Source organism: Phyllobates terribilis, unplaced genomic scaffold (assembly GCF_046119375.1).
Source record: "Phyllobates terribilis strain yellow unplaced genomic scaffold, ASM4611937v1 Scaffold_1__5_contigs__length_1240528914, whole genome shotgun sequence".
Lineage (NCBI taxonomy): Eukaryota > Metazoa > Chordata > Amphibia > Anura > Dendrobatidae > Phyllobates > Phyllobates terribilis.
Genome location: NW_027362761.1, coordinates 505,866,090 through 505,879,020, shown reverse-complemented (window position 1 = coordinate 505,879,020; position 12,931 = coordinate 505,866,090). Strand labels below are relative to the sequence as shown.

The following is a 12,931-nucleotide window of genomic DNA, read 5'->3' as shown; positions in this document are numbered from 1 at the left end:
TGCAACTTGGTGGTCGTTTGGTTGGGATATTTTTTCAAAGCTAAATAGAAGTTCTGAAATAGTTGCAAGAAAACAAATTGTATTAATTAATGTGGTCACGCGCCTTTTCTGAGGACTGGTATTACTCATCCAGAGATACCAAGTAGCCTCAGTCTTAGGCTTTATTCACACATCAGTGATTTTTCAAAAGTATTTGTATGACATAACCCGGAGTGTCTGCAAAACACAGAACAGGTGTCAATCTTTGAATAATAACGGTCGATCAAAAGTCATTTAATGGCTGTGGGTAACTCCTATAAATGGGCCTTAAACCTGCAGCTCCAAGAGATATCAGCCCCTACATTACTAAGCTGGTACAGGAGTGCCTGTAAACTGTCTGTGGACTTGTACCTGCAGCTCTGGACTGTAATAAAGGCTGGAACTCGAGATCAAGTCATCTATTGTGGTTACAAAGTTATTTAAAGCTGTTGTTCCCATTCAGAAAAGTTCTCCTTAGAAGCTCCTTTTAATAGTAAAAAAAAAAAAAAAAAAACCTGCCCTTAACGCTCGCTCATTGGGTCCAGCACTTAGTTGCCACCATTAGTCCAGTCTCTGTCTGCAAAGCTGACAACACCTTGACATCGCTGCAGGCAATCACTGAGCTCACTGATTGGTTGCAGCGCTGTTGGCATTATCTGTGCTGCAGAAAACAGAGACCAGGGCTGCGGCACAGACACCACACTCTACCTGGGGACAGTGAATAAAGCACGGCTAGGTTTTTTTTTTTTTTACACTACTAAATGTTATAAAAGGAAAAACATTTCCTGAAGTGGGACAACTAGAGATGAGCGAACCTGAATTGTAAAGTTCGAGGTTCATAGGTGTCTGCCGCTGAACTCCAAACACTGACTTCTTCCGGCTCCCAATTTCTGGTCTCCATTGATTTCTATGGGGTTTGGGTCCAAGTTCTGGTTCCCGAACGCAACCTTGGGCTAAAGTTCGGTCATACCCAAACTTCAACGGCTCTGCTCATCCTTAGGGACAATGGGACAACCTCCTTTTAAAGGGGTTGTACGGTACTTTAGATATCCCCCCCCCCCCCCCCCCCAGGTCCCTAAGACTTTTTGTAAATACCTTCTGCTGTTGCTACTGCCTGTGAGTGGCGCTATCACTGGCCGCTCACAGGCATCACGTGATCCCGTGGCTGCAACCGGCTCTGACATCCGCTGTTGTCACGACAACTGCTGGCAGCAGCCGGGGGTCACGATCTTCCTGGTTCCAGGTGGATGCCAGGCTGTGGGCGGGGTTACCCCCCACGTCACACCCGGCATGCACCGCGTGCTCTGCCTCTCCCCATTCATTGGGAAAGCGCGTGGTGGATGCTGGGTGTGACGGGGGGGTGGGGGGGGGGTTTCCCTGTCCACAACTCAGCAGCCACTGCGGGGACCACGTCACTGATGTCACACCTCACTTGATGTGACGTCAGCCGGGGATCACGTGATGCCTGTGAGCGGCCAGCTATAGCGCCGCTCACGGGTAGTAACAACAGTGCAAGGTATTCACAAAAAGTCTTAGGGACCTGGGAGGGATACATGGGGGAGGGGGGTAATCTAAAGTACCGCACAACCCCTTTCACTTTTTTTCTGTGCAGAATAAAGCCACTTCAATGTCCTGATCCTGCTCTGAAGGGCTGAGGGTGACTGGACTCTACATGGTCACCCATTTCTTTTTAAAGTCTTTCAAGTTTTGCTACACAGAAATGAGTATAAATTCACTGGTGTGGACAAGGCTTCTGGATTTTTAGGGTCTGAGGAGTCTATGATGTAACTAGAAGGGTCATCTGTCTGATATAAGAAGCCAGGCCATACGCTAGCCCCTTCCCAATATACATCCTCATCTGAAAAGTACCTGATGTCTTGCGCACTTTCAATAATTTCTTTCATTTTGTTCCTTTTATGTGTGTGTTTGTATACATGTAATAATTAGTATGTACCCACCCCTGCAGTGCCGTGAGTAACCCAGTGCTGCCCATTTATAAGCTGACACCCAGACGTACATTATCCCAACTACTCTGTGCCGTACTTCTGCTTCAGGTCCTCGTCATATGTGAAAAGAAGACATGGAAGACGGTGAGCTGCGGCTGCCCCGAGACGTCCTACCGATGCGCTGTGACCAGCTTTGTAACGGGGAATTAGACATGTCTTGGCTTGTGCATCGGCACTGACCTCGGTACTCAGTGGATATATTACAAATGGAAGTACTTTTACACTACCGACCTCAGCAAATCACCTCGGAGAGTTTGCAAAAGCTAGCGGCCGGCTCACTGGAAGAATTTCCTCTCCGACTTTTGCCAAAATTTGTTCCATGGTTTCCAAATAATTTGTCAACATTTACCCTAAAACCTCAAAAATGTCCTCCGCTTATTCCAGTGGATCAGTCTTCCCTGGCTGATCATGGCTCCTTTGATCCGGTCAATGTGGATCATTTCATATGTTCTGATCCTACTCCGAATCTGTTAGAGTTTAAGGTAAATACACAAAGTAATGACGACAAGAAGGTGGAAGAAAAGGACGGCATTGTATGTGACACGGAGAACACGTATGTGCGCTCATGGAGCGTGTCTACCCATAGAGTTGGGAGCAAAGATTCAGTCATTCCTGTCTCTCCGGAGCTGAAATCCATCTTGGATAGACTCCAGCTGAATCTGTATCATAGGGGCAGATGGACGATTGTGCCTTCAGTTTGTGGCGATCGGAGTTTAGAAGAAGTCTGGGATAAGGTGAGCAGAATGACCAGACGTGGCGCCCTCCCCAGCTGTAACGCCACCATGCAACGGGACATCGGTGAGATCTGGATATTCTGTGACCTGCGCTTCTGCGAGCATGTTGGGAAGATGGTGAGGTCACAGTTACAGCCGACTCGCAAAATTGGCTTCACTGTTCGCAAACATGGGGTTATATTGGTTATGTGACTTTTTCCCAAATTGTATACATATTGAATATACAGTAAAATCTCAAAGGGTGTTTTCACAGTGCGTTCTGTGTCCCCGTAGGGGCATACGTCCGAAATTCCCTGCAAAACAGGGTCTGGACATATGCACTGACAGGGCCACAGACTATCATGGTGTCGGCAGAGCGAATGTGCGCTTTTGACGTGCACCATTTTCGGGAGTATCCACCTACTGGAGAGATTCAGTATAACTTGTGATTTTAATGATTTAAACCTCAGGTCTTTGTGGTATTCTTGGTCCAGTGGGCTGATATCAGTGACTGACAGCTTTCTCTGTATAAGTGTGCATAGGGAGATAGCTGTCAGTCACTGATAGGACCGTCCACTGGACCAAAAATCCCAGAAAGAGCAGAGGATTAAATGATTAAAACACAGGTTATACTAAACGTTTTCTCACAAAATTATATATGAATCTACTCTATAACGTGGTGCTTGCAGATTGGATGCATTTTCCTGGTGACGGGGTCCCTTTAATTTCATTTTGCCCTCAGCAATCAGTCATCTTTTTTCTTTTCTATTGAAGGAACTGTGTGCTCCATGGGCTGCAAGGCCTTTTTTTTTCCCTAGTTGAGCACAAGGCCTACCCTTCTTTCTGTACATGCACCCATACATCGAGAGGCTGTCCGTTGTTCATTAGGACCGCCCACTGGACTCTTGAGCCTAGAATGAGCACGAATTTGTATGAATAATTTGCAAGTTGTATAGTTTTGTGGGAAAATATTAAATATGTTAATCTGCTCAGCGGAGATACGGGAAATCGGAAGTCTTATAGCAAGGAGCATGCTACAGAACCTGCTCATTGTAGATTCTGTTGTATTATCAATAAAACAGGTTCATTTTATAGGGAATTTTAGGTTCCGGAAAATGCTGCTGCTTCTATTGTCTGCAGCACTGCAACCAATTGGTGAGCGGCTAACAGTCATTGAGCTCCGTTACCGGCTGCAGCGCTGTCGACACAAGGAGCAGCTGCAGAAATTCATCACTGGACCTGAGAAGGGTGATGACAGAAAGTCTTTGGTTTTCGAATCAAATTGCAGCCGGGGGTTGGGTTTTCCAAACTGAAAAGTTCTTTTAAGTAGTATTTTTTTAAAAATATTTCATGTTAAATTATATCCATTCAATTGCATAATTCATGCATTTTATCTAATATTTATCCATATGCTTTTTATCCTCCATAGACAAAAAGATAAAAGTAGAGATTGCACTTTTTTTGCTTTATTTTTTGCACTGATCCATCAGATTTCTGAAATCCTCCATGATCTGGCCCAGTGCAATTGACTTCTACCATTTGCTGCCTCCACTTTGGGGCTGAAACAGCAGCTTTGTCACTTTTGATAAAAATGAATTGCAAAAATGCAGAGCTAATTTATTGCAAATTATATTTGCCATGAAATATCTTTATTTGTACCTAGTGCCAGGCCTTCTGGTATTTTATTTTATTTTGCCATAAACTGTGCCCTCTGTACTTTTTAGAATTGGTTAGTGTTTGGTTTTTGTTTTGGAAACGGATGCAACTTTTCTTGCAGGATCGGGTATAAACTAAAGCCGTGATACTAGTGGGAACCGATCCTTTGTTTTTTTTAGATTTTGAGATCAAACTGGTTTCTGTTCATATCAAATTATTTCCAATTTGTCGGAGAAATAATGGAAAATCATTCCAACACTAATCCTGTATAACATGCGAAATATGTAGAAACTCTGGTTGGATTGGGGACCAGTTTCATATTGCTATTTATGGCGTAGGCGTCACTTGAAGATCTATTATTTAAATCAGATGTGTTAATTGTAAAAAAAAAAGAAACTGCCATTTTTTGTAAAATATAATAAAAATACATACAACACAAATATTATATTTTACATATATTTGTGTTGTATGTATTTTTATTATATTTTACAAAAAATTTCAGTTTCTTTTTTTTACAATTAACACATCTGATTTAAATAATGGAGATATATACGGTAGATATTTTTTTTTCTTTTTTACAATTCTAAATAAAAATGGAAGTCTTACAGTTTTCACACTGCAATTGGAGATTATTTTATTATTATTTTTTATTTTTTTTAGACACTAACTTCCTCTTTCAGGCATTACACATGAATATTAGCAGCGATGGTCAGACCCTGATCCTGTCTTCTGTGCGTGTCTAATTGGCGTGTGCAAGAGGTTATTGTGAAGGGAGGAGGAGCAGTGACATCGCCTATTGTGATTGGTGGATCCTCTGCTATCAGATGAGAATAGTGGTGATACCTGTCATTGTAATCCTGCCTGTGATAATGAGCCTGCTGAAAACTCTTCCTGAAAAGACGACAGGAATTATCAATCTAACAAAGTCCCAGTGGTCAGTGTGAAAACTGCAAGATTAATAATTTTGTTTTTATAATAAAGATCGTGATATGAAAAATTAAAAGAAATTGCCTTTTTTTTAATACATGTATAAAAAAAAAACCTGATAAGATATTTTCTGATGACATATTGTTTTCAAAAAAATGATGTCTGTTCTAGTAAATACTTGCATTCATCATAAATTCTTCAGAATCCTTTCTCATAACTCTGGATTAGATTATTGGCTGCTCGGGGGCGTGTCCCTACATAGTCTATCCGTTCTCATTGGCTCAGGTTAGACTCAGCCTGGACACGCCCCTAGCTGGTAACACCCAGTTGTCAATTTTATTCATAAATTTGTAGGAGGGATAACAGAGGAACGGCACAAAGCAGAATTCTCCTCCCGAATTGTATTATATTGAAGAATGTGTGAATTTACTAAAATAGACATGCCTAGGGGTAACCAGGCCTGTTTAGGAAATATTTTTACTTTTCTTTAGTTATGTCTGTGATGCCTTGCACTGTTTATGAATCACACGTCTAACAATACATATGATTTTTTTGTAATGCCTATATCTTTTATTAAATAAAAGCATTTTAAATTTCACAAGATATTATGTGATGTATTAGCTTAATTTTTTTATCTTTCTTGAAAAATTTGTTTGAAGAGTCCCTCTAGTCCAGTGTTTCCCAAACTGCAGTCCTCACGGGCGCTAACACTTCATGTTTTCGTGATTTCCTTAGTATTGCTCAGGTGATGTAATTATTATTAAGGCATCAGACATTGCCACAGGTTCTCTCACTTGTACAATACTAAGAAAATCCTGAAAACTTCATTGTCTGTTGGGGGGCTGTGAGGACGGGGTTTGGGAAACACTGATGTAGTCCGAGTTGATTGGCTTACAGCTGATGCAGATTGTGACGGGGGGGGCCTTTATTTAATCTTATTAATAATAATTCAAAGGCATATACTGCCTCAAATGTTTGGCTGATTACATTTTTTCGGTACTTATGTGTATTATTAACGAGTTTACAATCAAGTATTTCTTATATGTAAGGCATTAATCACGGTGTTGTTGCCTGAAGACTCAGGTCAGGCGAAACATGACGGGAGGCTTTGAGCATTGTTCTCTTTTTTTTCAGCCTGTTTAAAGAACCTGTCGCCACCAACTTGATGCTTCTCTGAAGCTTACCCCTATGGGGGAACTTAATAGGAGAGCATGGTTTTTCACTATAGACTGCAATACTGTGGCATTGCAGAAAATATAATATAAATGAATGGACTATCGTAGATTCAATAAAGTCCCTTAAAGAGACTAAACATAGAATAAAAATAAACAAAAAAATATATATATTTAGTATTTATTTAAAAATGTAAAACTTCAATCGCCTCTCTCACCCATTAAACATAAAGAAATAACTTTATATTTTTAACTTTTTATTATTTGGTATTTCTGCTTTTATAACACTTTTGTGACTTAAACTATGGGGCCGATTTAAAGTCTTCATTAAATTTTTTTGATAAGTGACCGCAAAAGGCAACATACATTTGTGCTTGAGATAAAATCTAGTTTCAAGATCCCCCTCCCCCCCCCCCCCCCAAAAAAAAAACATAAGTCATCCAAAATGGCTGATTTTAGACCATAACGTTCGATCATTAGCTGTAACAATCGTTCATTTCAACCGATGTTTGACCGACGATCCATCATTCTCATCCAAAACGCTGATCGGGCATGTTGGATTGTTGTGGCCAATGACTAGCTCTGGCTGCATTGGGGGTTAAAAAAAATAATAATCTGAGACGGCCGTTGTAGTCCTGAGATGCTTTGCTGCACCAGTGAATGACCGTTTGTCCAACCAATCACCAATCGTTCACTGATGCACCTTTCTCTTGTGTATGGGGTCTTTAGTTTGCTAATGATTTTAAAGGGGTATTTTCAACTTATTAAATTGCTTTAATGAGATGGGCCTCATCCAGACATCAATTTTTGATGTACGATTAAAACTGACAGTTTCATTACTGATTTTCATCACTTTGGTCAGCGTTTCATTTTTTTTTTTTTAAACTGATGAGTTTTTCATCCTTTTTTATTTCTCAGGGAAAAAACAGAAAGTACACAGATTGCATCTTTATTTTTTTCACAGACCCATAGACACACATTGCCGATTTAGGTTCAACACTCGGATCAATATTGGACATGTCGCTATGATTTTGCACGTACCACTCTATCCGAGGAAAAAATCGGACATGTGAACCGCCCCATAAACCATCATAGGTACAAGTGTTATCCATGAAAAAAAAATGGATAGCACTTTTAAGTGTAAAACTGACTATTGTATGAGCCGTTAACATGAAAATAAGCAAGCTCACAATTGGCTATTACTATCTGCTTTCATTCTCCTGCTGTGAGAGCTTTTATTCTTTCATTGTGTACAGCTGGTTTCCATGGAGCTTGACCTGTGTTGCCTGAAAGTTACAGTAGTTACATTCCAGGAGAGAGGTTAACTAGTAACCTGCCAGCCAGCTTCAACCCATTGAATTCTTTACAGCATTAGCTGCTCTCCTGCCCCTCCGCTCCTGACAATCTACTGTTAAAATCTTGCTAAATCACCAGCTCCCAGCATCGGCTGCTTTCAGATCAGATCTCCTAATCACAGCGGCTCTCACTGTCCCGAGCCCTGTGCTTGTACGAACCCCCTGTGGCCTCTGCGTTAATATAGCAGTGTAGACTCCAGAAGAAACCACTGATAGCTGAATGTGTTACAGCAGATCTTGTGTTGAGCATTATAGTTTTATTAATACTGCAGCTCTGCTACTCACCAGAACTGTCACTCGAGGAGAATCCAACCCACCAGGAAACAAGGAGATTGCATGGTTCTGAGCTGCTCAAGAGACAACTTGAGAATACCCTATTAAAGGCAACCTGTCAGGTCCCTCAGGCCCTCCAACCCACCAGCATTTGCATGTCACTTAAATTCATGTTCTAAAGTATTTATAACCTCCGTTTTTCATATACTAATTAGGCCTTTAACTAGTTGATGGGGCGTTTAGTTTCCCCAGACTAGTCCGCCCTCTCCGCATGGTATTGCACCCCTGTGGGTTTCATAACCTGCTTTGCAAGAGCTGGCGTCTTCGCCAGTTCCCTGCAGATCTTGTGCATTCGCGCCGATCTATTTGGCAGCGTCATTGTGCCTCTGAAGCCGGGTATGCGCTTCCCGGCTTCAGAGATGCACTGTACGTGACCGGAAGTCCGGAAGACTGATCACGTACATCTTCTGGACTTCCGGTCACGCGCATCAGTCTTCAGCACTTCTGCTCATGCGCAGTGCACCTTTTGAAGGCGGGAAGCGTACACCCAGCTTCAGAGGTGCAGTGACGTGCCTGAAGAACACAGATTGAGCGCTGCCGTGGCTTCCAGTTCAAATGTGAACAGAGCTTAATGCTTTTCTGCTGTGCCCTTGTGTAAATCCAACTGCACCTCAGTGGAGTTTTACAGTTTTCACCAGATAAATGTATAAGAATTAAAATCAATAATGGAAAAAAAACGCCTGGAAAAGCACCGCAGAGCTGCTGCTAAAAATGAACATCCTCCTCTGCTATGTAAAAACGATATTGCTGTGCACATGTTCAGTCTTTTGTTAATTATTTTAACCGCTTCCGGGTTCAGAAACCGTGAAACGGTTCTAAGTAGCGTGCTCACGTCTCGGTTGGTTTCTGCAAGGAAACCGCTTAGAACTATAGTCTAAAATATAGAAAAGACTCCAGCGCTGGAAAAAAATGCAAAATACAACAGCAAAGTTACTCAAATTTAGAGAATAGTTAGACGGAGGTTTTCCATTCATGACCCCATGGCTCCGCTACTCATTTAAGACCCAGTAGCCAATTTTTTTTCCCAGTTCTAAAATGATATAATCTGCAGAATGAACGTCATTCATGGTTTTTCCCACCCCATTGTTCCTGGTGGCTCTTTTGTGGACTGTACAGATTTTTCTATGCACATCATGTGTTAAACCTAGAAGCGTAAACCATCTTGTTTTTTGTTTTTTTTCTTTCACTTCAGTGATGCGTCTTACGAAACCGACCTTATTCACCAATATCCCAGTGACCTGTGAAGGACGGGACCTTCCAGGTAAGTGTTCCTCAGTATTGTTTTAGCTGTTGGTACCACATGAATCGGGATATTTGGGTGTGTATAATTAAAAGCTTGCAGGAATGAACAATTTACCTGCCCACACAATGCACCTTTTCATTTCTATCCCCAAGTGATACCCATTTGTGTACATGGGGTGATCTAAAACCAAATGTGGATGACAATGGTACTTATATACTCTTATCTGTGGGCAGGGGCGTACATAGAAGTCATGGGGCCCCATAGCAGAAGCTCTAATTGGGGCCCCCCCCCCCCCTTACAAAAAATAAATATTTGTCTGTGTCACAGAAGAGCAGATCTCATAACTTTCCAGCCTTTACATAGTAATTTACTTCCTTCTGAAGTCGTAGATTCCTCCTTCATTGCCCCCATAAAGTATGATGCCAACAAAAGTGCCCCCCAAACAGTATGATACCCCTATGGTGCATTCCTCCACATGCACAGTATAATGACCCTATTGTACCCCACTTCAACTCCCACGGCAAAGTATGGTGACCCTAACACAGTATAATCCCCCAACTGTGAACCTCACAGAGCCCTCCATACACTCTCATGGCCCCCACACAGCCCTCCAAACAGTATAATGACCCCACACAAACCTTCACACTGTATAATTGCTTTCATACAGTATAATGGCCCCCCACATAGCCCTCAAAATATTATAATGGCCCCACATAGCCTTCCATATAGTATAATGCACGACCAATAATCTTCCATATAGTATAATGCGCCCCCATAATCCTCCATATAGTATGATGAACTTCCCATGGTCCTCCATAGAATATAATGCACTCCCCATAGTCCTCCATACAGTATATTACACACCCCATAGGGTAAAATGCAGCCCCCATATAGTATAATGCACGCCACAGTCCTGCAGTATTATGGGCACCACGTACTCACTGATTTTAAAATACAGTATATATTAAATAAGCCGACCCGAATATAAGCCGAGGCCCCTAATTTTACCACATAAAAATGGGAAAACCTATTGACTTGAGTATAAGCCTAGGGTGGGAAATGCAGCAGCTACTGGTAAATTTCCCCATCCTCGTATGTGTGGCCCCCTCAATCCCCCAATCCCTGGTATGTGTAGCCCCCTCAATCCCCCAATCCCTGGTATGTGTGGCCCCCTCAATCCCCCAATCCCTGGTATGTGTGGCCCCCTCAATCCCCCAATCCCTGGTATGTGTGGCCCCCTCAATCCCACAATCCCTGGTATGTGTGGCCTCCTCAATCCCACAATCCCTGGTATGTGTGGCCTCCTCAATCCCACAATCCCTGGTATGTGTAGCCTCCTCAATCCCACAATCCCTGGTATGTGTGGCCCGCACAATCCCTGGTATGTGTGGCCCGCACAATCCCTGGTATGTGTGGCCCGCACAATCCCTGGTATGTGTGGCCCGCACAATCCCTGGTATGTGTGGCCCCCACAATCCCTGGTATGTGTGGGCCCCACAATCCCTGGTATGTGTGGGCCCCACAATCCCTGGTATGTGTGGGCCCCACAATCCCTGGCATGTGTGGGCCCCACAATCCCTGGCATGTGTGGGCCCCACAATCCCTGGCATGTGTGGGCCCCACAATCCCTGGCATGTGTGGGCCCCACAATCCCTGGCATGTGTGGGCCCCACAATCCCTGGCACGTGTGGCCCCCACAATCCCCCCCCCCCCCCCCCAATCACTGCACACATAAAACAATAAACACTTATACTCCCCTTCCTTCCTCACCTCTGCTCCAGCGCTGAGTCCTGTCTGCAGCAGCTCATGTCGGCATCTGAGCAGCGGGCGCTCTCCGACACAGAGGTGAGCGGCTGCCGGCACATTCACTCCTCTGCACTGACAGCAGGAGCCGGGGCTCAGCGCTCCTCCGTGCCCGCTACTAAAGAGAATGAATATTCCGTCTTCTCCACGCCAATGGGAGTGGAGAAGAGGGAATATTCATGTCCCTTTAGCAGCGGGGACACGTGATAGCTGCAGCAGAGGCTACAGCGTGTGCCCCGCTCCTGCACTGCCGCAACCCGCTCCTCTGCCGTCGCAACCTCTTACTCACCTATCCTCCTTGTTCCCACGCTGCTTGGGGCCCTCACGGGCCCCCTCCGGCCACGGGCCCCATAGCAGTGGCGTGGTCTGCCGCCATTGGCGGTACACCACTGTCTGTGGGTGCTGGCCTGAGACCGCATGGACCATATTAGCAAATATCGCCCTGTTTCCCAAAGATGGCAGACAATAAATTACAACAAATATTAACTCATGAGTCAACGTTCAGGCTCATATAAACAATGGCTCTGGTCTCTTGACCTACTGAAGAACAATATGTCTGGCCTAATTAAGATTAAATTCTGTGTTGTCACACTATCCATGTGCTATATCATGGACATCATGAATCAGAGGAGATAAATGGTACCGTCCTCTGGTTAGGTTTTGGCACCAGGTTAAACCTTATCCATCAGATAATTCACAAGTCATCATTGCCGGACCCATTCATGCGAGAATGTATTTGCTCACATACACGGCCTGTCTATCATGGGCTTGGATCTAACCTTTCCTGCGCTTTCTATAGCACAGTGATTGCTCCATCTATATTCTGATGATCTTTCTGACCCTTCGGCTCGTAGGTGATCTTTTTAATAATCTCATGAAGGAAGATCCTTCCACGGTGAAAGGAGCTGAAATACTAATGCTGGGGGAAATGCTGACGTTACCGCAGAACTTTGGGTAAAACCTTCTTTTTTCCTGCACCTATACTTTTACATGTTGGGGGTTTGAGGCTTCTTTTCATTATGTCTGATACGATATTCTACTTCTAACAGAAATATTTTTCTGGGTGAAACCTTTTCAAGCTACATCAGTGTACACAATGACAGCAATCAACCAGTTAAAGACATCCAAGTCAAGGTAAGTTGCTCCAACTCCTGCCCCTGTGTGACTATAGTGACTTGTGGACGCGGATAGCCATACATTATATTGTGCTTTTCTATGGCAGATACAGTCGTGGCCAAAAGTTTTCAAACTGACACAAATTTTGTTTTTCACAACGTCTGGTATTTCAGTGTTTTTTGATCTTTTGGGTCGGATGTTTCTCTGGTAACTGGAGTAAAGTTATCAGCATTTCATACGTTTTTTAAACGTTTCTTGAGAAATACATTAAGTTTATGTAAAGACTCAAATATTTACAGTGTTGACCCTTATATTTCAAGAGTTCAGCAATTCACACCTGAAGCAGGAAACTGGGAAAACCAAAATTTGTCTTTTGCTACATTTCCTAACATTAGTAATCTTGCTATTTTCACTGTGGCCTCTGGGGGGTTTTGAGTCTTATACTTCCTGTTCTTTCAGGAAGAGTTTTCAGCACTTTCCTTATCGGTACAGGCAGGATTACAATGACAGGCTGCCTCATCCTTCACAATGATCTTTGCACATGCTCCGTACTAAAGATTGGGTCCGGATCTGACCATTGTGGGCTAAT

General features: G+C 43.2%; 1 protein-coding gene across 4 annotated transcripts in view; it reads left to right on the top strand.

The window, feature by feature from the left end:
* TRAPPC13 (trafficking protein particle complex subunit 13) overlaps positions 1-12,931 on the top strand; it is a 38,733-nt gene that overhangs the window by 2,382 nt on the left and 23,420 nt on the right. For all 4 annotated transcript variants that reach the window (XM_073680234.1, XM_073680233.1, XM_073680232.1 and 1 more), the window contains exons 2-4: positions 9,373-9,441; positions 12,081-12,180; positions 12,276-12,360. In XM_073680234.1, coding sequence (XP_073536335.1) covers positions 9,373-9,441; positions 12,081-12,180; positions 12,276-12,360 — 254 coding nt within the window. The remainder of the gene's footprint in view (positions 1-9,372; positions 9,442-12,080; positions 12,181-12,275; positions 12,361-12,931) is intronic.